Source organism: Megalops cyprinoides, chromosome 20 (assembly GCF_013368585.1).
Source record: "Megalops cyprinoides isolate fMegCyp1 chromosome 20, fMegCyp1.pri, whole genome shotgun sequence".
NCBI classification, from domain to species: domain Eukaryota; kingdom Metazoa; phylum Chordata; class Actinopteri; order Elopiformes; family Megalopidae; genus Megalops; species Megalops cyprinoides.
In genome coordinates this window covers 26,393,976-26,416,890 of record NC_050602.1, presented here as the reverse complement: position 1 = coordinate 26,416,890, position 22,915 = coordinate 26,393,976, and the positions used below count along the sequence as shown (strand labels likewise).

General features: G+C 50.3%; 1 protein-coding gene across 1 annotated transcript in view; it reads right to left on the bottom strand.

Moving 5' to 3' along the window:
* Positions 1-22,915, bottom strand: part of LOC118795339 (FERM, ARHGEF and pleckstrin domain-containing protein 2-like) — a 38,504-nt gene that overhangs the window by 13,314 nt on the left and 2,275 nt on the right. The window contains exons 2-13 of the mRNA XM_036553760.1: positions 22,156-22,372; positions 8,866-8,970; positions 7,752-7,794; positions 7,584-7,662; positions 7,189-7,286; positions 6,765-6,879; positions 4,778-4,925; positions 4,596-4,691; positions 4,319-4,482; positions 3,777-3,845; positions 3,623-3,680; positions 3,319-3,514 (exon numbers count right to left, since the gene is read on the bottom strand). Coding sequence (XP_036409653.1) covers positions 3,319-3,514; positions 3,623-3,680; positions 3,777-3,845; positions 4,319-4,482; positions 4,596-4,691; positions 4,778-4,925; positions 6,765-6,879; positions 7,189-7,286; positions 7,584-7,662; positions 7,752-7,794; positions 8,866-8,970; positions 22,156-22,347 — 1,363 coding nt within the window. The 5' untranslated portion in view covers positions 22,348-22,372. The remainder of the gene's footprint in view (positions 1-3,318; positions 3,515-3,622; positions 3,681-3,776; positions 3,846-4,318; positions 4,483-4,595; positions 4,692-4,777; positions 4,926-6,764; positions 6,880-7,188; positions 7,287-7,583; positions 7,663-7,751; positions 7,795-8,865; positions 8,971-22,155; positions 22,373-22,915) is intronic.

Genomic DNA, 22,915 nt, shown 5'->3' with positions numbered 1-22,915 from the left:
AGTCACGAGGCAGTAAAATGTATTTAATATTAAATATCCGTAAAAGTGGCAGCAAAATAACCCGAAATGCACATGTGAATGTATGCTAGTGCATACGGAGCTGTGAAGAGGATTAAAAAAGGAAGACACTGGTCAAAAAAGCAAGTTCAAAATAGGGGAGTGTAGAAACCAGGCAAAAACAGGCAACCTCTCCAGACACCTGCAAAATCTGGGCAATCAAATGCACATAAAACCAGCTTGGAGGCAGACAATGGCACATTCCACCAACCGTACACACACACTGAGCCATGGGTGGAAAAAGGGCCTGCAGGAATCAAAGCCTACCGAGGTGGGCCACCAGAGAGGAAATGACATCATGAGGATACTGGTCGTGTGCTTCTTTGCTGGCGGCCTCCACTCCCCATAGTAAGGGGGCAGAGGGTTGTGGTACTTAACAGAACGCCCTGGCTCGAACCCGAGTCGTTGCCGCTGCCAAATCACTTCAGCCAAACAATGCCAGACTCAGGACTCATTAAGCTCTCTTCAACACGCCTAAATGCACCACTGACACAGCTGTGCAACCCAAGGGAAGCCAGAGTGGAAACTTTTAAAATGAGAACAGAAGTTATACCTCCACAGGAGAGAGCCCATTTCCGTTTAATAGAAGGGCTCACACAAACACATCTTAAACATTAACACACCTTCTTACATAAATACTCAAGAGTGATTATTTCCACCACAAGTACAAAAGAAACCGCTTTGCACCCTGAATTTCACTTCACACACTGAATTTTTTCAAAAATAGAATTCAGAAATGACCCATGCACCCAAAGCAAGTGAAAAACAAAATTCATCCTCAGTGTAAACTGAAGGTCTTGACAATAACTCCATCAGTATGAAAAATAAATAATAACTATTGATGACTGAAATAAAAGTAAAGAAAAAATTCAAAAAAGGCCCATGAAATCTGTAACATTTTGACAACTTAACATCTTTGTAACAAAGCAGCTTTGCTATTCAATCCTCTAGCCCTTTCAAGCACCCCTTGCAAAACCTCAGCAGCCACAACATCAGCATGTCTCAAATGTTTAGGATATTAGTAGAAAGACGTTAACTTCCAGAGGAGGCACAAGACAAATAATATGTGCATATTTCTAAACGCAAACTAAAACAGATACAAAAACAGCCATCATTTAATCTTTTTTAATCTTTTCACCAACTCTGCACACATATCACACACTGCCTACACATAGGAAGAGGCTGAAGAGTGGTGATCAAAACCAGGAGGTGGCGCTGTTTCTCAAAATCCTCACTACAGTAGACAAAGGAAGCAACTGCATTCTCCATTTCAAAATACTGTACAGAGACTGACAAAACACCACACTCACTGTCAACTGCAGCATAAAGTGGTAGGTTAAAGTGAAGGTCAAAGAGGCCAGGGCTAGCGTCAGCCTTGTCCAAAGTCAAAGGTGGCCTTAGAGAAGCAATGCAAATGACGTCTTCATGTTCCAAGTCCAGACTGGTGGAGCAAGAACTGCGCTCCCTATCAGCTAAAGGCCAGCAAGGACAGCAAAATATTCCATAAAACAGGTTTACCAAAGGGTACAAACATCACTACAGTACACTCAACATTTACAACTTTACATTTACAACTGAGGAAACTACTGGAAAAGGTGCTAAAATGAGGTCTCTGCATTCAGAGGGTCACAATTGTAAAACAATCCATACAGTATGGAGTATAACGGTGATTAACACTAGACCAGGAATACAGGCAAGATCTCCAGCTGCAAACTCATAAAGGCTATACCACGACACCACAGAGACAAAAACTCTACAGGCCCTGCAAAAGATGCAAACAAATGCAAGACAAAACAAAAAAGGATGATTATATTACTATTAAGAACAGCAACAATAAAATCACACAATATGCAATACGCAAGACAATGCAACTCTGGCTAAATCAAAATGATTTACTTTCATGATTTCTTACAGTGCATTCTAAAAGATGCACGGGCACGAGGTCCATAAGCTTCCAACAACAGCTAAAAACGATGCGTGTTTACAGTACAGTATCTGAGACACAAGCAAGCAGCAGGACAGTAGAGGTCAGAGGGAGGGGGAGCTGCTTCCTCCCGGGGGGGGGGGGGGGGGAGATGACACAGCCTCCGTTATTTGGGCGACGTTAGAGAGCGGGCTCTTGCATGACAGCCTTCTCGGGTTTCGAGAGGCAGAGAGAGGCCATGAGGCAGAGCTGGTTAATGGCAGGGATGTTTCTCCTCAGATGAAGGAACATGCTGTCCCTGTCTCAGCAGCCTGCTCACAGCCCCCAGCTTTCTGCTCTGGTCACAATTACATTGGCAAACATCAGATCCGTTTCCCTGTGAGGGGAAAGCTGGAAAAAACGAACAGAAAGCGGGAAACGGAACAGAAAACATCCCTCCGTTCAGAGTCTGCACACGCGACACAGGGTCTGGCCCGGGGGGGATTCTGGGTAAGACGCAGAAAGGAGCGCTGCTAGCTGTAATTTGCACTGTGACTGCGCTGGGCTGTGCTGACCGCAGCGTTGTGTGAGGGGCGCGCTGCCAGCTGGAACCCTGGCATCAGCCCGGCCAAGCCTGGCGCGGAGGGCCCCTGCGTTTGAAGGCGGCTGACGCCACGCAGGCCCCCCGTGCCCACGCCCCGCCCCGCCCCCCTGCCCCCACCCGCACGTCCGGCCCCCCAGTGCCCACAGGCTGCAGGGAAGGCGGCCCTCCCCGGTCCTGACACAGAGTGAGTCAGACACAGCAGACTTGGTGCCCCCGTCGGCTGCAGACAAGCAGCTGCTCCACCACATCTCCAAACAGCATGGCTGCTCGGGCCCCAGATGCATGCTGGGAATACATGAGGTGGTGTAGAGTCAGAGGGGAGGAGTCAGGCCCCCTGGGGTTCAGTGAGAGCCAACAGGCTGTGGAGATGAAGAACAGGTTGTCCAATGAGCTGCATTTGGGTGGGGTGTTAATGAGGGGTTTCAGTAGAGCTCCGCCCCTCCCTGAGCGAAAAGATCAGGTTTACTGTTCAGCTTCATGTTAGTACTCTCCACATACTGTCATACCTCTGCTTCCTCTCTGACACAGGAGGCTGTGTTACTGTCTCAACTGCTGAACTCTGCTGTGGGGTGTGCAGGTGGGTTCAAACAGGAAGGGACCGGCACTACTCTCATGCACAGAGGCCCGTTTAACCCCCCAAACTCCCTGTAATCACTGCCCTTCTCAGAGGACTACAGCTGGGAAGCGCAATGCTCCTCACACAGACACGGACACAGCGATACGCACGCACACAGACACACAAACAAGAAGGCACCTTGGAAGGCGTGCTGAGGAGGGGGGGTGGCTGTAATGGGCTCCTCCTTTTGGGGGCTGGGGGGCCGCGCAGGCTGCTGCTGCTGGGGTGGGGGCTCGACCCGCGGGGGGGCGCTGACAGCATGCAGAGAGTGGAAGGACACGGTGGCCGAGGAGGGGGAGCCCGGCACCTTCAGGCTGTCGTTGAAGGACAGGCTCTGCGGTGAGAAAGGGAGAGAGCAGCGCCGTCAGCCTCAGGCAAACGCACTGACCGGTAAAGGATAACGGCTCACACAGTGGCGTAGCACACCAGGCTGATTACTCACCTGTTTTGGCACATCGGTAGCCAGGGAGCGATTGGACATGCGCATCTTGCTGTTCCTCCTACCAAAGACAAGACAGTGCCCAATGGGGTCACTTCAGACAATGTCCCCAACAGGTCAGACCCGAAGTATCCATCAGAGAGGACAGGCACCTTACCTCTGGTAGGGGGTCCGCCGAGCCCCACTGTCCCTCACGTACTCCACCAGCTGCTTCTGCGTCCTCCCACTGAAACACACAGGCACATCCCATAATGCTCCAGGGCAACGCATCCAGAGCCATCGCAAAGAGTGAGGCCAACGTTAAGCACCAAAGCAAATGTCTCTGTGTAGTTGGAGAATGGCACTTTCGACCATGACACAACGTAGCACAACGTTTCTGTGACAGTGGGCCATGCTCAGAGACAGCTTTACTGCAGACTTTAAGCAGTACTGTTCTTGAAATTCTGTTTCCCAAGCTACCACTGATCAGACAGATCAAGGATCTTTGGGACTCTCACAGGAAGCGACAGGTAAAAGGGGTAGATTTAGTTTTGAACATGTTCCTTACAGATGCTTTAGGACAACTCAGCACTGATCTGTGCGCTGGAGTATGTACTTGAGACTTAAAGAATGAACTCGTCCCTTTAACTTGTACATAACCTGACCTGCATCTCTTTATAAGTGCTGATGCTCTGTGTAGCCATGGTAACGGGTGTGCACCTGTATCTGAAGGAGGAGCCTCGGCTGAAGAGGATGGCTTTGGCCTTGGGCTTGGGCTGGTCCAGCAGGCGGAAGAAGGTGTGGTGCTCCACGCAGTTCTTCCAGAACACTTTGCACTGGTCTCTGCTGGCCATCAGGAACTCCAGGGTGTCCTGGTGGGGGCCCTGGAACCAGCAAGCAGGGTGTCCACTCACATTGCATGAATCCAAAACAATTTACCCACAATGCACTAGGAACGAGCGAGAGCTGGCCTCTCTTCTGTCCCTGCGACACTCACGTGAACCTCTGGGTGGAGCTTGACCAGGAACCTCTTCCTCTTGAAGCTCAGCTTGCGGATCTTGGACCAGTTAAAAGTGTTGATTTTTGTGTTGCCCTACAGAGGGAGCAGATGAACAGAATAAGATGTCTACCTGCCCTTCCCACAATGCAGCAGTCCGAGCACAGCAGAGACCCCCTTACCTGGAAGACCTGCAGCCCCAGGTGAGCCACGGTCAGGTTGATCTTGGTTCCCTCGCGGTCGGCTGCGGGGTGGAAGCGGACCCCGTACATCTCCAGCTTGCGGGCGATCTCCAGCACCTGGAAGTCTGACTCAGCCGGAGTCTGACCCCTAGGGAGGAGACCATGGACGCTGAGACAGAGCTCCCCGTCAGGAGAGACCACACTGAGCACTATATCCAGGAACTACAGCTCCACTGAAAATGTGCACTAAAACCATGCAAGAACAACAAAAAGCTGCACGCTTCACTGAACTGAACCACAACTGGGGGGGAGGGAGAGACGTGCCAATGCATTCAGCAGCTGAGCTCGTCTGGGATGCCAAACTGTGTTTTATTTAGTTTCTTTACGCAGGATGAAAGCGGTTAATAAGCCTGTTCAGCATCAGGATCAGCACCCAAATAAACATGATCTGTGCTTAATGGACCCCATCCCCACTGCTAAATCTGGAGGAAATCAAAGCCCTCCATCTCCCCCAAGTCCCCGCTCTTCGGGAACAAATTCGGTACGATTACACAACAGCAGCAACATCGGGGGGGGGGGGGGAGAAATGCAATCAAAGTCTCAGAAATGTTCTCCTCCGAGGCAAAACTAATTGCGGTCATCTGGCCGCTCGACAGATCATCAGTGCATTCTAATTTTGCTTATCCTTTAATCGGAGAAATCTCCTTATGGTCCTTCCCGGGCCTGCTGGCCGTAGGGCTAATAAAACAGCCTGAGACGCAGGATTAAGGAGCGTGGGGGCGGGGGAGCGAGCACCACCTCACTGTCAGCCAAGGGGGGGGATTACAGCAGGTTCCCAACAGACCAACTGCATTGCTATGGGGGGGGGGGGCAGACACCACTGAGGAGAAACTACCCCCAGCAACCTACACCCCAGTGAGACTGGAGGTACTTTTAGGAAAGTGAATGGGTGAATGCAGGGTGAATGTGTACATCTTGGGATGATTCCTTGGCCAGCCATTACGGCAGTTTGATAGCGTGGATTAGCCATTGCTGTAATCGTTTCATCACGCATCCACTCGGACACCTGGGAGAGGCAGCAGTGCCAGCGCTGTCCACGTCGCCTACAAATCCATCGATGAACCAATCACAGCTCTGGGAGCTCAAATCACGTCTCCCGCTGAACGTGCTGTATACCGCTGTCTAACAGGCGAATTCTTCATTTTAAATGCATCGCCTTAATGAAGGTGACTGAGCACCTCACCCCTGTGTGTGTGAAAATCAGCAGTCCTTGTGAAATGATCTTTCAAGGAGATGAAAAGCTCCTCCATCCAGAAGCACAAAGGCAGGGAGTGTTCAGCTGAACTCCCAAAGCACACTGCCCACAGAGGCTGCAGCAGGACTCCGGCGTGCATGCTGTATGAGGTCCAGTCCAGAATGCACTCCGTTATGGAGAAAAGACCTGATGCCGCAACACCTAATCACCCCTCCTGCAACGTCAGCAGAGTTACACTGCTCCATTCTGACGTCTCAAACACTCTTAGGACCCTGAAGACTAGTTTAGGAGAGGATGCGGTCCCAGGTGTCACATTACCACAATGAGTGAACAACCGTTTCTTCAGTGCGTATACAGACACTACACCCTAAGCAACAGGCATGTTCCGAATCTGTGGGAGGAACCCGCACACTGAGTGTTTCTCGGGCAGCGTCCACCAATCAGCGCTGTGCACACAGCTGCATGCCAAACCCCCCGCCCCCTCCCTCCCCCTCTCCTCACACCTGTGTCTGCGGTCTCTGGTGCTGCCCACAGAGTGTGAGAGATGTTCAATTGCTATTGCTACTGAATTGCTATAAGTGTGGGGTACGCAGGAGTCAAAGTGGGAAGGCACTGGGGTCAGTGTCATGTGCTGGCTGCATGGTTAGCGGGGTCAGCGTGTGGTGCGGCAGGCTGTACTGGGATCAGTACGATGCGTTTTTGCAGTCGGGGGCGACTCTGGGCTGAACTCACAGGTGCCGGCGGTGAAGCTCCATGATTTTCTCCTGCACTCTCTCCTGGTTCGGCAGCAGCTTGTTCACCTTCAGGAACTCCCGGTCGGCCATCTCATCGAAGTCTCCGATCTCCGCTGCAGTATAGAAGGGAACGGAGGATCAGAGCTCAGCAGAGTTTGCGCAGCTGGCGAGACAATCTGTCCGGCACGCAACACACGCTACTCAAGAACACCGACACAGTGAGCTTTTCCGTTTCACAACCATTAGCATACTGCTGATTATCTTCCACCACATTTCAGTTACAGTCTGGACCTTACTGTTGTCAAAGCAAAATTCAAAGAATTGTGTAATTTCCTTTAACCGTGGGAAACACAAGACATGAATGCATGACCTCATGGTGATGGAAAAGACCATGAGCAGAGAAAGCATAGGTATGTACTCACACTGCACCAGGTGAGAGACCAGCAGGGCGGCGGTGTTCTCAGTGCAGGCCAGCTTCCCCTCCGCCAGGTCCCTCTTTATCTGCAGGGCGAAAAGGTACCTGCGGGACCAGACAGGGGTCAGAGGGCAGCCCATACACGCCGTGCTTACGGCTGCTCCTGCTGCATTCTGACATCAATCTTCCAACACTGGAATTTTATCACTGCAATTACAATATTACAATATTACAATATTACAATGCAAAACAGGGACTCATTCAGCCGGCTTTCTGAACCTCCTGGACCACGACTGCTTGCGTCATTTCTGAGGAGCTCAGAGGAGCTCAGGTTGCTGTTGTCCACTTGTTCTGAATGTTGTCACACTGGAGGACTGCGGTGCGATTTCATTGGACGCTGACCTGGTGTACTCCTCCTGCAGTTGGCCAGGGTCTGGAGGGAAGAACTTGACTGACAGCCTGAGGAGTGTGTTCCTGGGCCCTGAAACAGAGTTAGGCAGAGTTACACCGAGCTCTGGCGCTCTCCGAAACGGCGCACACGACAGAAAGCAGGACGAAAGCTCCACTCACGCCTCACTTGCTTCACAACGAGCTTCATGGGTTCCAGCCACGTCTGCAGAGAGAGCAGAAAACACAGGTACAGGTGACTCTCAGAGCTTCTACCTGCCCTACCGTAAAAACACAGCGACGTGCAGCCGTGCGGAGGAATGACTGCCCAGGAGAGAAGCTGGACGCTGAAGGGGGACAGGGCTGGCTTGGAACGGGGAGCTACTCTGTATGCACTGTATGCACTGTATGCACTTTTGTAAGTCGCTTTGGATAAAAGCGTCTGCTAAATAAATAAATGTAAATGTAAATGTACTCAGACCGCAGCGGGGAGGGACTGCCTAAGTGTGTCTCTGTGTAAATAACTGTCAGTGTGGCACTGAAAGCAACAGTGTGAGGCAGTGTGTGTGTGTGTGTGTATGCGTGCTGTTTTCAGCATCTCTGTTTCAGTGAGGTCTTATAATGAATAACCAACGGCATTAAACAGTGAAAACTTGGTCCCATTTCGGCTGACCTTGCGCCCCCCCCCCCGCGCCCAGCACAGCAGAGTCTGCCCCACGGAGAGCTGTAAAATTCAGGACACCTTCACCCCTCAGTGGCCTCCCCCACCTCACCACCCTGGGGGGTCTGCCCATTCCCACCCTGGGGGGCACTGTACTGTTTCTCAGAGGGGAAAAATAAGCACACCTGTGTAATTCACAACACCAGCATGTCTAATGGAGGCCTGTGCACCTTACTCCGCTCAATCAGGTCACTGTGTGTAGAAAAATCTACCCCAATTCACCTTCTCATGCACACACTTGAAGGAAGATAAGTGAGCAATCCGCATAAATCCTTCTAAGAGGTGAAAGTCACTTTGACAGGAAATGGTTGTAGATTCTTTGCTCATGTGGTTGTAAACGGTTCACACTGTCCTCAGTCCATTTTAGGGCTGCCAGACAGTCCGAACATACTGCTTTAGTGTGGGGGGTTTCTCTGGAGCGCAGTCAAATCTCCAACAAGTGTGGCATCCCAGCTCAAATATTACACAGTAAATTACACTTTTTATATGCACAATAAGCCTCTATTTCATCAGCAGTATTTACTGCCAGTGTGTTATGGTGAAGAGCAGAACCGTAGCATCGTTTCAGTTGCATACCCAGTTCATCTGTGTGTTCTGAAACTCCAGGCCAAAGTAGTCGCTCTCGATGATGTTGAACTTTTGGAAAACCTCATTCAGAATGGCCTGACCGTCAGCCTTGGACTGGGGAGGGAGGGAGGGAGAGAGAGAGAGAGAGAGAGAGAGAGAGAAAAAGATTAAATTTCTCCTTTAACGCACAGCCTCCTGGCGTCTCCAGGTTGGACGGCCTGCTCGGAAACAGCAGCTTTCCGCCTGTGTGATGAACGGGAGCTGGCAGGGTGAGTGAGGCACTACATGTGCGGAGAGAGAAGCTTATCTGCTGTGAAGATTAATTCAGCGTCAGGTTAATGAGTGTCAGAGGGATCAGGGATGAATAATTCCTCCCGTTTAGCACGGTGCGTGTCCGACCGAGCAGGGCTCCCGACGCGGGGCATAGAGGGACGGAGCGAGACCTCGCACCCGCGACCCACTCGGGGGCGGGGACGACACCTGCACTCACAGAGGTCATTTCGCCAGGCTGTTTGTCAACATTCAGCCGAGAGGAAGGAGACCAGAGGCGTACGCCCAGAGAAGCACAGCGTCTCAGGGAAAGCAATCTGGGGCAGTTTAGCGCTGGGTCCCTCGCTCACTCGGTCTATTTCTACCAAACTGGAGGCTAATTACTATTTACAGAAAACACACAGCACTTAGGGTTTGGAACCCCAAACCGTGACTTTTTAAAAGAAAATTACAGAGGGAAACATTTGGATGCGATGTAAAAACCAAAAAAGAAAAAAAAAAGAGCGCAGGAACAGGCTGCTTTCAGTTGGCAGGAGGAATCTGTACCCCTTTGCACAGGGGCTAGAGAGAGAAACAGCAGCTCGCTCACCCACTCACCCACCGTGTGTATCACCGAGTTTTACATCTGAATTCCAATGACACAATCCTACTGTTTTTGCTTCAGCAGATTACCAGAGACATGATTATAACATAATCCTTCACTGAAAAAGCAAAGCAAAAACAATTTAATACTTCCGGCAAACTAATCTAGTCAAATACGCGAGGAGACTGACTTAACAGAGAATAACTTACAGAGTGACATGTTTACTGGCCTCCGGCCTCTCTCACACACACAGAGCAGCCAGAGAGGCAGGGCTTTTCATCTGGCTCCAGAACGGAGCTTAATCCTGCATGTTATCAAGTCTGACGCTCACATAAACGGACGCCTGGCCGGGTCTGGTGGGCCCGGCGCCATCACACCACCCCCCCCCCAGCTGCCTCTGCCGCGATCACCACGACGATTTCACCCACAGCGTCATGCAGAGAGGTCTCCACGCAAAACACCTCCCGCCAACTCAACACACACCACATTACATTACGTTATAAGCGTTTAGTAGACACTCTTATCCAGAGCTTTATCCAGCTGGATATTTACTGAGGCAATCTTGGGTTAAGTACCGTGCCCAAGGGTACAGCAGCGGTGCCCTTGTGGGCAATCGAACCGGCAACCTTCCAGTTCCAAGTCCTGCTCCTTTACCACAATGCTTCACTGCTGCCTCACACACTGCCGAGAAACGCACACACGTCTGTTTGTAAATAATTGATGAGAACATGTCTGACTTCCCAGGAAATTCCATGTATGAGGACCAGGTGAACATAACAGTCAACAGTCTACATCAAGGGCGTAGGTTTGGCCTCAACATTGGTAGGGACACAACAACCGAGGGCACATCGGAATTATCTAATATGACTTCACTCCGAAGATAACGCGAACGAGTTCGCTCAAATATTGGTACGGACAATTCTGTCCTCCCAAAATATTGGTAGGGACATGTCCCTACCATCCATATGCAAACCTACACCCTTGGTCTACACTCCCATTCAGCTGCAGTGAGACCATGTGCTGTCCCTACACGCATGACACTCAACCGAAAACCCAGCGTTGCTAATGATTTGAACAGAACAGGGTTTTAATGAGATTTCAGCATGACGGTCATGGGCAAACATGACAACACTACATTTGTGTACATTTTAATATAATTTTAATTTGATTTATTTTGTGCTTTTATCAAAACCCAAGGGACTTGAGTGCAGCATGGAAGAGCCACAAAAAAATCAAACATGTCAAAAAACAACTCAGTAAGAGGATGAAGGTAATAAAACCAAATCCAGCACACAGCACACACACGCGCAGCCTTTAAAACTTGACCACAGTTTTAGCTTCCTCAGTGGGAGAGAATTCCGTTATTTTAAATCTGAAAGCATTTCTGCAACAGCATTATGTTGCAACTAACGGGACGGTCCCCACAACATGCACCCCCCTCAGTGCCTCTGTACACCAGGAACAGCTTGAATGGGGTCAGTGGGCTAGCCCCGCCCAGCACCGTCCAGCTGAGGAGAATACAACCAAGCACATGTTTCTTCGACAATCTGGAAAATCTGACCGTCCCGCTTGTAGGGGCAGAAACACAAGCCTGGGCCAGAAAAGCAACCAATGCCGTGACCGAACCTCACTGCAAGACTCGCCACAGCAGACAACAGGAGAAAGCAGCACAGACACATCTTTCAGTCCAACACAGCAGGTTTTTAGCTCTACCCGTCACAGCGAGTGGGCAAGCTGCTCCTCCACACATCTGGGATCTGGGACAGCTGTTTTTGTGGAGGTGGGGGGGGTCCTGGTTCATTTAAGAAAGCAGGGAGGCAAAGCTCAACTTGGAGCGAACGGCTGAGTGCATCTGTCAAAATGATCTCACGTTCACGCACACAGCCTTCTAAGACATGAGTGGAAAAAAGGAAATGATCCACCCCTGTGCAAAAACTCCTGTTTATTACCAAGCAGCTTCATAGCCAGGTTTGGTTTAAGGTTCCTCCCACCCCCCCGCAGCAGAAATCCTTAATGTCCGGGAATAAGAGTTTCAAAAACACCACATCTCCATGGGCAAGGGGGAGAGCTGCTCTATTCAAGGGCGAAAGCTTCATTGCAAACTAACCGGAATTACACCAAAACAACCTTACAACACCACTCAGTCTCAGTGTATGTGGAAAGGCCCTGGGGCCGTTCACTGGTGGTGTTCAGGCTTGTACAGAGCACAGTGCAATGTCCTCTACACAGCCTACTAATTAGGCCTCTGCTTCCAACCCTCTTTTAACACCCATCTCGCTCAGATGCCTCGACAGGTTGTACATTTGAGTATTACTGAAATACTTCCTCTACCCAGTCCTGGACAACAGCATATTTCTGTTACTAACCTAAAATGTAAAACAATACAATGAACTGCCTTTTCAAAAGAGAGGGGAGAACATTTGCATTGTGTCGGCTCTACTTCTGCATAATGTCAAGATGGAAATGAATGTGTGTCATTTACCCTTACGCATGAAACTTCCTGACTGTGGTTCTGTATTGCTTTCATTCTTTTGGATCAGTCTCAGCTGAAATGCCAGAAGCAGAAGCTTCTTCACCACGACATCCTCTAAATTTACACTTTGTGGGTCAGATTCCTCTTCTCCAGAGCGAGTTATAAAAAAAAAAAAAAAAAAAAAAAGTATAACAAGTGCATTTAATAAAGTAACAATGGAACACAGAGAGCACATCCACACCCTTGTGTCAACCCTTCACACAGTGCTGCGATAACCAGCACCATCGTAAACACATACGTGTGACTCTAAATCCAACACAGCGTACAAACACCACACGAATAAGGAAAACACTCAAGTTACGGCTGGAGTTATAGACATGTCAAGTGTTGCGGTGCGCCAGTGCTGAAAACACACCTTTTTTATAGTAACGTTTCAGAAATTTCTCAATCCGCATTACGTCAATACAGACGTTACTGACATGTGAGGATTTGACTCCAGTGTCTCTGAATGACATGCTTGAGTTGCAGCCGACATCGTCACACCCAAAGGCAGACAGAGAGACATGCTGTCATCTGAGTTCTGGAGCAGCTCGACAGGCAAGCCAACGGCTGAGAATAAGCACTGCGGAGAAACACAGGTGGAGCAAGACCAAGAACAAAGCTAAGCAGGACATGGGTGTTCCCATCTGAAACCAGGTGTTCTCCACCTTTGAATGGCAGTAAATGGTCGACGCTTGCCCTAAGAAGCTGGATAAAAATGTGTGTGCATGTGTGTGTGTTCAGGGGAGGGGCAGGGTTTTACCTGCTGTGGACACGACTTTAACAACCGACTGCCTCAGTCTTACACAGACAGCTGCCCACTGCTTCCCACAATGACATCACACATCACATGCACAGGGCTAGCCAATCAAAACCACACTACAAAGCCTCTGTGGGTCAAACCAGCCCGAGCGCTGTGGCAGAATTAGGACTGGCCATCAGAGCAGGAGTGAGAGGAAGAGGAAGCGCTCCCTCGGACAACCTCAAAGAAAAGCAGACAACCGCATTGATTGCTCTGGGATTTTCTGATTGCTCTGGCGTGCCGCTTCTAGCCGGGCTGGGACAGGCTCACTGCGGCATGTGGTAAAGCTGTGATTAAAGGTGGGGGTGGGGTGGGGGGGGTGAAACCGCTATCTGGCAGCCCTGCAAGTGGGGGCTGGAGCTGGAGGCCATATCAATGAGCTGGAGGTCATTTACTCTGCCTAATACTGACACCCACACGCGCTCAGAGCGTAACGCTCCGGCGTGTCATCGCCCAGATGCACTGCGTAATGTACGCATGGTCACCCTTTCACACACTGCTCCACTTTCCGCAATGCCATACATTACTACTGCCTCCGCAAAACACAGAGACCATTGTAAAACAAGTAATTAGCAGACCAGCCTCAAACTCACACGGACCACTTTAATGGACGTTCTGATGCATCTCACTGCCTTACTCTTCTGCGAAAGAGAGGCCTTTCTGAGACGAGAGGGCACTGTTTTCCCCCGCTCCAGGCCCACGCTCTGAGAGCTTCTCCAGCAGAGTATTTCCAGCCTGATCCACAGTTCCAATTATATGTAAACGCACAATTATAATGACTAATTCTGACCACAGGAGAACATGAAATTATATAGAGCGTATTCAAAACGCACACCAAAATAACACATTCTATCTGCTTACTGAACAAAATTTAAGGCAGCAGCCTATTTCAGCCGAGGAGTATCTTGGCTTACTGTAGGACAACTCCACAAACCCTACAGAGCCTCTGCAATTCCCATTAAGTTAGAACCAGAATCGTCACAAATTCACAAAGTGTTACACATGTCACAGTAGGTTATTTTCCGGACACAAAAATACTGGACGCTAAATCAAGATCATAGATTAAACGACGGAGGAAATAGGAAGCAGTTTGATGAGCTCAACTAAAAAAATGTTCGTGATGTTAAAATGCTCTGGGCCCAAATACAGAAATAAACCCAGCCAGCTCTCACTTTCTGAAGCTTCCAGATTGATTTGATTCACACTTTCCAGGCACAAATCTTTGGAGAATGAGCACATGTCTCGTTCTGCCTGTAGTAGTGTGCATGTTTCTATCTGGGAACTTCAAGAAGAGAGCACTGGCCAGCACTCTTCGCTTTATAATGCAGTAATTCAACCTTCTAAAATGCTAAGACTCCACTGCCAGCAAGCCTACCAATTCAGGTACATCATCCTTCACAGAACAACTTGGAAAACTATTTCAGTGTCTCTCTCCACAGGGGGGTTAAAAGTTTAAGGGGCCAGTCTTAAATTCCTTGGCAAAACTTCCTGTGGCCTTTAGCAGCTCGAATCCTTCCCTCCCTTGAACCTCACACCCCCTAACACAACGGCGCTTTTAACACCGGGAACCTCTCCGCAACCCCCCCAGAACCCCCCCCCCCCCCCACCCCCCACCCCCCACGGTTGTCGATCATGCAGTTTATGTGCTCCTTTGGAGAAGTGTGACTGAGCCCTGGCCCCCCACCCCTCCCCCTTCCTCCACTTTCTCACACAGGAGAGGAGAGAAGACCCCCCTCCCAACCCCGCGCCCCCCTCCCCGAGGCAGCGGGGGCTGGCTGAGGCTCGCTCGTTCTGGATCAAAGGAGCCTCTGTTCCCCAGGCTGTTCCCCCAGCCAGACACCACAAGGCCGGGCTTTCTCCTCTGCGGCGTGGGAGGGGCCTCCTGCCCGTGACCATGCGCTAGCGCTGGCCCCTCCCGCCGCCCCCCCCCCCCCCCTCACACGCCGGCCCCCCAGGGGCCCGAGCAGAGCCGCTCTCCCGCCCACGGCTGCCTCTGGCCAGCGGTCACCCTGCCGTCACACCACATCTTCGTTTCAGCCGAGTAACAGAAGCCCTGCACACCTCACACCTCTCTGAACACAATGCTTAATGGCTGACTCATACTTCTGATTAGCAAACTATACTATTCACCTTTATTATATTTCAGTGGTATGTTCCCCATGACATCCAGGTAGAGGAATCTGGGCCTGAGCAAAAACAAAGCCAATTCCATCTGCAACTGTGCAGCTCCAAAGCATTTAAGCATTTAATTGTTTACTAAGTATTTAATCCCTCAACAGAGAAATATGCTTGGCATAAATTCATACTTTTCCTTCAAAAGCGAGGCTGCGTACATGGCAGAGGTAGAGGCCTTCGAAGTTAAACAGCTGTCAAACTAGTCCGGTAATCGGCAAACAGACCCGCCTACATGCACAGTGTCAGCAGGTTTGCAATTAGGGGCCTGCAGGATATTCACGGCTGATAAGACACCGGACTGCAGGGGTTTAGAGACACTGATGAATCATCACCACCTGTCACAAGACTAAATTTCTGCTTTCAAATGAGTCTGTCGCCATGGAGACATCAATTACCTCCGAGGGTTCTAGGAAATTCAGGTAATGTACCATGTGAAGGGGGGAAACAAAAAAAATAACAGCGCTCAAGTTATGAAAACAACGTGGGCATTTACATTCATTTACATTCATTCATTTGGCAGACGCTTTTATCCAAAGCGACTTACATAGGTTACAGTTCTGTACAATGTTATCCATTTATACAGTTGGATATTTACTGAGGCAATTGTGGGTTAAGTACCTTGCCCAAGGGTACAGCAGCAGTGTCCCAGCGGGGATTGAACCGGCAACCTCTCGGTTACAAGTCCTCCTCCTTAACCACTATGCTACATTGCCACCCGGCATTAAGAGGCAGGGCTGCGAGTTGTAACATGGGCACAGCAGGGTGCATTTAACTCAGTGGATGAAATGGAAATGAGGTTCACCGACTCCCTCACAGCTCAAGGAGGCCTATTAGATTTATTCTGCGGATTCCGGAGCATCTTACCCCAGCCTCTCTGTGCTCAGAATGCAAAGAGCGGTCATAAATCTTACAGGCAAACTGCTGGAAAAAAGACAGAGCGCTAGCACGTCTAAGAGCTGCCGAAAAAACAGCGGAGGACAGTGATGAAGGACAGGCTAGAGGAGGGTTCAGCTGAGGGGCCTGGCACACAGGACACCCCCCCCCCCCATCCTGCCAGAAAAGGCTCCGGCAAACAAGCGGAGAGCTGATGTTCTCCATTACAGCTCCGCAGAGAGAATTACCGCTGACACACACAAGCGGTAGCACTGGCCAGCCTCTCCCTGTATGCGAGAGCTGCTGGATGCTGTCCTGCGCTTGGCACCGCCGTGTGCTGCCTGATTAAGGGATTCTCCCCCCCCCCCCCCTCCCTCACCGAGCCAGGGCTCATGGACAGCTTCACCGTCCGGAGTTTCCTCCAGGCCCACCGGAGCTGCGCCAGAGCAGGGGAGACCTCTCTCCCGCTCCACAAACGGGACACTGACCCGTTCAGGTCGGCGCGTTTCTCTGGAGCGGAGGCCATGTTTTCACCAGGGGAAATGTCTGACGCACCATGTCCCGGCGCTCCAGCATTCTCTGGAGGTTTAAAATGCTGTGGGCCTTTGTCTCCGCAGCGGGTATTTAAAATGTGGGCCACGGCACGCCACTCCTCGGACCCGCATGCATAAAAAGCGCTTGTCTCACACAGAATGACAAGATTAAGTCCACATATGACAAACAAGATTACCACTCCACTAGCATGAGTAATTTCTGCCACAGCGCTGCCCTTGATATGTTCAAACTGCAGCTGTCATGGTGTGTGTGTGTGTGTGTGTGTGGGTTGGAGGGGGGGGTTCATTACTGCAACGGCTGCAGAAAGATAGATTTAGGTCACAGCACAGTGTTTTCTGCAAATGGACCCTGATAGAGGGGGAGACGCTGCATGTGTCTGGGTCAGAAAGGGGCCCCACACTCCCAGCACAGACCCACACAGCAGGTGAGACACAGAGAAGCATCCACAAAACGATAACTCTGCACCGGTCCGTATTCCAAAGCCGGGCCCGGGCGGTTCCTGATGTTCCCTCCCTACCTAACAGGGCAGGATATCCGGCCGGGTGAAGCCGCTTCCTTATTGTTTCCGATTGGCTGGCCCAGGACGCCCCAGTGGAAACAAACACCAGTGGGATTTCAGCGAATCGCGGTGGGGGCTGCATGAGGCCCCTCCCTCATAATCCAGCCCCTCCGTCCACTTTTCCCGCTAACGCTCACATCATACAGCAAAAAGAGGCTGCTAATTTAAATAATCCAGCCCCTCCATTCACTTCACCTCCTAATGCTAACAACATACAGCAACAGGAGGCCTCTCCCTGAAATAATCCAGCATTTCCAATCACCCGCTAATGCCAACATCACACAGCAAGAAGAGAAAGCATTTCTAGAGCCCCAACAGGCTTCCCCCTTCTTTTTCCTCACACATTTTCAATGCTGTAAATAAAAGGCAACAAAAACATCAGCGTGTGTGCACACAAGCGCACCATTTTTGACCAAAAATATGTCACTGTGTTACCAGTGCAGAAATCTACCTAATCTCAGACAAACTGCGCGAGCCTCAGGCATCTGTGCATGAAAACACTGCTATGCAGGAATCACAGACAAGAAACAACAAAAAAAAAAATATGACAGGGAAGCAATTTTTGGCTGCCTAGAGGATTCTGTCCAACCAGGTAATCAATAAGGTCTTCTTACTGAAAGAACAGGGAGAACCCACACAGGAGGACACTGTGGAACACCTACCGGAGTTTCACACCTGTCTACCACATCACATGACCGGCCCAGCTTTCACGCCATTCCCATTTTCAGCGTTACCCTTTCATATAGACACATGTTCAATACTCCCATTTCTTCCTTTACATGAAAAAGATGGGACATTCTGCAAATAAAAGCAAAACAAATGTGCTACAGGCACAAGAACATTACCAAAACTCAAAAATCAATTAAAATCAATTGATTTTTTAAATATTATTATTAATTTTTTTTTAATTCTGCAAAAAGAGAACTGGAGCCATACGCCACTATTCTGACAAAAGCAGACAGCTTTGTCAGGAAATCAGACCTGGCTAAACGGGTGAGCAGAAAAGTGTTCCAAAGCAGCGCACACCGTACGTGTGTCAGAATGTCGCTGCAGTGTTGCCCTTCCTGGCACACGCCGTCAGCGACAGCAGCGAACAGCGCTAATGTCCCCCTGAGTGACTGCACTGCGAGTTAACCTTAAAAAGCTGCCATGAGGCACACATTAGTCGCTTAACATAATTAAAGCACACACACTGTGCCTTGGCATCGTTCGCCCTACATTCTCAAACATGTGGTGTGTTTGTGTTTCTACAGAGCCGTTACTGCCAAGATCGTCCCCAGCTTGACAGATATCATCTCTCAGTCGCCGGCCCTCACAAATAAACAGCAGAGGGGATGAAAAAAAAAAAAAAAAAGATCAAAAATGTCCAAAATCAAGGGCACCTCTGGATTTCCTCTGAAAATGCACCAAGGGTTCAAGTTCACCTTATCATTTACGTTGGACTTAAATGGAGCTTGAGATTTAATTTTAGGTTTTCTGGAAAAGTAAAGCACTTGAAAATGAACCATAGTGAATACGGTGCCAGCCATAGCACAGCCCAAGTCACTGGTCCTCAGAGGGCCATTCTACAAACTACTGGTTTGTCCAACACTTTTACCAGATCTTACTGTCACAACATGAAGGAACTTACTCTGATTAAGATTGTTCAGGTAAAAGGACACAAGTTTTTCCTGCACCATGAGTAGGAGAGATGCCCAGTTGCCTGACATGGTTTTAGTCTGATATAAACAGTGCCTGATACACCATCCAATATGAGGCCAAAACATTAAATATTTATTTGACAAAAATCCTAGAGATCCTTGGCTCAAATAAGAAACGGCTGTTTAATGACCTAAGGGGAAAGAAGACAACACTGCTAACATGACCTAGGCAATATCTTGCAGCTGAGCTGAAAATTTTGGAACAAACAAAATTCATAGCGCCAGCCAACTCGTCTAAACATATCCAGCATGCTGGAACTTTCAGGCGAGGATACGCTACAGATCAAAGGCAGTCTGCACCGAGTTCTGCATTCTTGTCGTATTAAATCAAGGAGTTTGCTACCCGCCGTCTATTCTTTGCTCATGACAAACCAGGCATTATGCAACTTCAGGGGTTTAAAAACGTTTTCTTCAGGAAAGAACGGGCCGCGTTTCTTTTGGAAAGAACTCTGCAGAGAAATTTTAACATCAGTTCCACTGGGTATTTTTAGAGTACAAATCACAGGGCTGCAAAGTCTCGGAAAAGGCTGGCGTCGACAGAAACGAATCTACACTAAATCTCCCCGATCACTGGCAACCCAGCGGTTACTCCCGCCAAACGAGAACAAAACCCACTCAAGAAGACGGCAGCTAACTGCACAGACAGCAGGTGACGTTCAAAACGCGGGAAAACTCAGGGGGGGGTCTCCCACATGGGTAAAGCCCTTCCTCAGGTCTGAGACTCGGCAGGCTACCCCATCCAAGCCGAGGCACCTCAAACGACCGCTGAATAATGTACAGCAACTCCCCCCTTCAATCCCACCTATTTACAGAACAGAAGCTGAGGGAGGCTTGCATTCCAAAAGAGCCACAAATCAGGAGCGCAAATGTATTTCGGTCGCTCCGCTCCTCTGAGGTGGAATTTGTTTACGGACGAAGTTAAACTCCGGGGCGAGGGCCGCGGGGAACGGGGGAGAGTGTGGCCGGGCCTCTGTCACTGCGGCCATGACAGGGACGCTGCGGACGCACCACCGGCACCGCCCACCACAATCGCAGGCTGCCGCGGCCACAGGGGTCCTCAGGGGCCAGAGACACCGCCCGGGGGGCCAGAGACACCGCCCGGTGGGCCAGAGACACCGCCCTCAGGGGCCAGAGACACCGCCCTCAGGGGCCAGAGACACCGCCCTCAGGGGCCAGAGACACCGCCCTCAGGGGCCAGAGACACCGCCCGGGGGCCAGAGACACCGCCCGGGGGCCAGCCTTCTGCCCTCCGCCTCCCCACTTTATGTAAACAAAGCTGAGGGCTATAAAAAGCACCTCCCAAACACAACCCCCCCGTGACATCTGATCGACAGGCAGCAGAGGAAAACAAGAACCAGTGTCGTCCGTCAGGGCGGTGCACTGCCCTGGAGAAGAAATGCGAGAGAATGCGTCAAACGGGGCCGACCGAAGGAACAGCCCAGTCACGCACCAGTCACCCCTCCATAAACCGGTGTTGGTCATGGAATCTGAACACTGAAGACACACATACTGTAAGGACAACCGCTGGCTCAGCAGAGAGAAGCAATGCACAGCTAAAAAAATGCGTCAGTGAAGCAGAACCGCGTGAAATCGCATGGAAACAACCAGGGAAAATGCAGGGGAAAAAAAAATCAGCATCTTACAGAGAAAAAACAGAAACATCCGTATCAAATGTAGCCAAAATATCAAATATCCAACACTGTCCCAACCAGAACTTCATAAGAATTATATTTTCCTACAGTCATTATATCTGAATGGTCAGCAGCCAGAGCATTCTGTTCCACAGTCCTGGCCAGTACACCAGCCTTACTGTAGGCCATGGTGAGAGGCATCTGAGCCACAATGTTTATGGACTGGCAGGCACGCAAAACAAAGCCCTGGGATTAACAGAGTACACGCTTTCTGCAACCCTCTATTTAAATTCAGACGAGTCATCTTGTGACAGCTGTCACTCACTCATTCCACCTATATGTGCAGTCTTTGGCTGGGTATCTGTGCACCAAACAGATGTGTCTGACCTTTCAGACTCAGAGAGCATGTCTCCCTCTGCCTCTCTCTCTCTCCTACGCCAGGCCATTCTGTTCTGTTTTGTCACTCCGTCTTGTCACTCCGCATATAACCCGGTAAGCTGGATCCCAACTGTTGCTTTCGCTGCGAACGTGTCAAAGAACAATAAACACATACTTCAAAGCAGGCAGGCCAGGAGGGACAAGTCCTAAACCAGATGACACACAGTGGCAGGATAGGTGGGCCATCTGCTGCAGGCAAACAATGACAGATCTGAGATCTGCTCCAATCCAGAGGTCGGCTGAGAAGCTCAGAGAACTTTGCACAGAGGAAACCAGGGTTCAATCAAACCGAAGCAAGGGTCACTTTTTTTTGATAGCTGCACAGCATCACGTTGGCCAACTGGTCACCTGGAAGAGAAATGCACTGCTCGTTGTTAAGGAGCATGCACAGTATGGGCACACTGAATCTGACCAGGAAGCACTGTGTGCTATCAACTGCCTCCTACCTCACACTACCGTGTTACAGACACCAGCTGGGTCCAACGCAAACCTTCCCTCGCTGAGAAAAAGAGCCACACCCAGAACAGCAAGCCCCTTTATAAACACTGTCGGTACTGTAGAAGTACCTGTGCAGTGAGTTAATGTAGGAGACCAACGCGAGAGAAGCCAAACAGAAACAAAAAAGCGCATGCAGGCAGCGTTACAGTTTTGGTCTGCACTTCACAGGGGGAGGGGACAGCAGCCCATGGGTTTGCTGTTCTGTCCAGGAATGCACTTCTGTTTTCAGCCCTGTCTTCCCCATCAGCCTGTGCAACACTCCACAGGGGAAAGCTCTAGCACGGCCTGCAGTGATACAGCCGATGACAAAGCCAGCCGACAGGTCAGAGAGAGCACAGGCCCCTGGTCTCCCTCTAAGTCTCTCTGTCCTGCCAGCCTGGCCGCCTGCCTCCGCAAGCCGTCTTCCAGAAGGGTCCGAGCTTCAAAGCCAGGTCCGCACAGCAGCTGTCCCTACGCAACAGCACGCTAACTGAGGCAGCCAGGGACTCGCTGCACTGAAACACTGTTTTCCCTCGGGGCGTAAAACGATCCAAAGGACACGAGAAATCATAATTGGTTACCGCCAGCTTTTCAATGAAGCCTTTTGATCCCACATTAACCTTTACAAAACACACTATCCTTCAGGTGCACAGTCAGTAAGCACAGAGGGTGGTGCACTGGGACAATGTGCACATGGGGGGGGGGGGGGTGTCGTCCTACTCACCTCCATCTCGTACACGTCCTGGGTGTCGTCCAGCGCCTGGACCCGGATCTGCAGGCCCTTGTCCTGGCCCCTCCCCCCGGCGGTGCCGAGGCTCTGTCCTGGCTCCAGGGTGCTGATCCCCGCGTTGAACTGGGCCCCCAGGCGGGTCCCTGGGGTCGGTAGGACCCGGTAGGAGCCCTCGATCTCGCCCATCGCTCACCCGCGGCCCACCCACACCCTGCGGGCCCAAACAGAGTGGGACGCCTCAGGACAGACACTAATACACCCCAGCACACAGAGGGCTTCAGTCAGCCATCTTTCACGTTGGCGACAAACTGTTAATGGCAACAAAGAGCCACAGAGTGAGCAGCGCTCAAATTCTTTCCAACCACCGTCCTCAACTGTCTCAACTGTGAGTTTGTCTCAGCTGAACCGTTAACATCCCGGTGAACCTTAACCCGTATGTCGTAAAATCCTGACCTTTAGTCAATCAGCAGTGACCAATGATCTGCCATTTCATATAAGTAATCGGGAGACAGAGTTAGAGGTTGCAATCAAAAAATAAATAAATAAATAAATGAAACTGCATGTGAGAACGATGATGTTGTGGCCTACAATAGGAAATGTCACAAATGAGCTGCTTTCATCTCTCTAGCAACCGATCAGCCAATCAGTGTTGTGCAATCCCGTGGATACGCCTTTGTGTAAGTCTAAATTCGGATAAGATATCATGGCGGTCAATTCAGAAAACACTTCAATGAAAAAGGCTGTTTACAAGCCA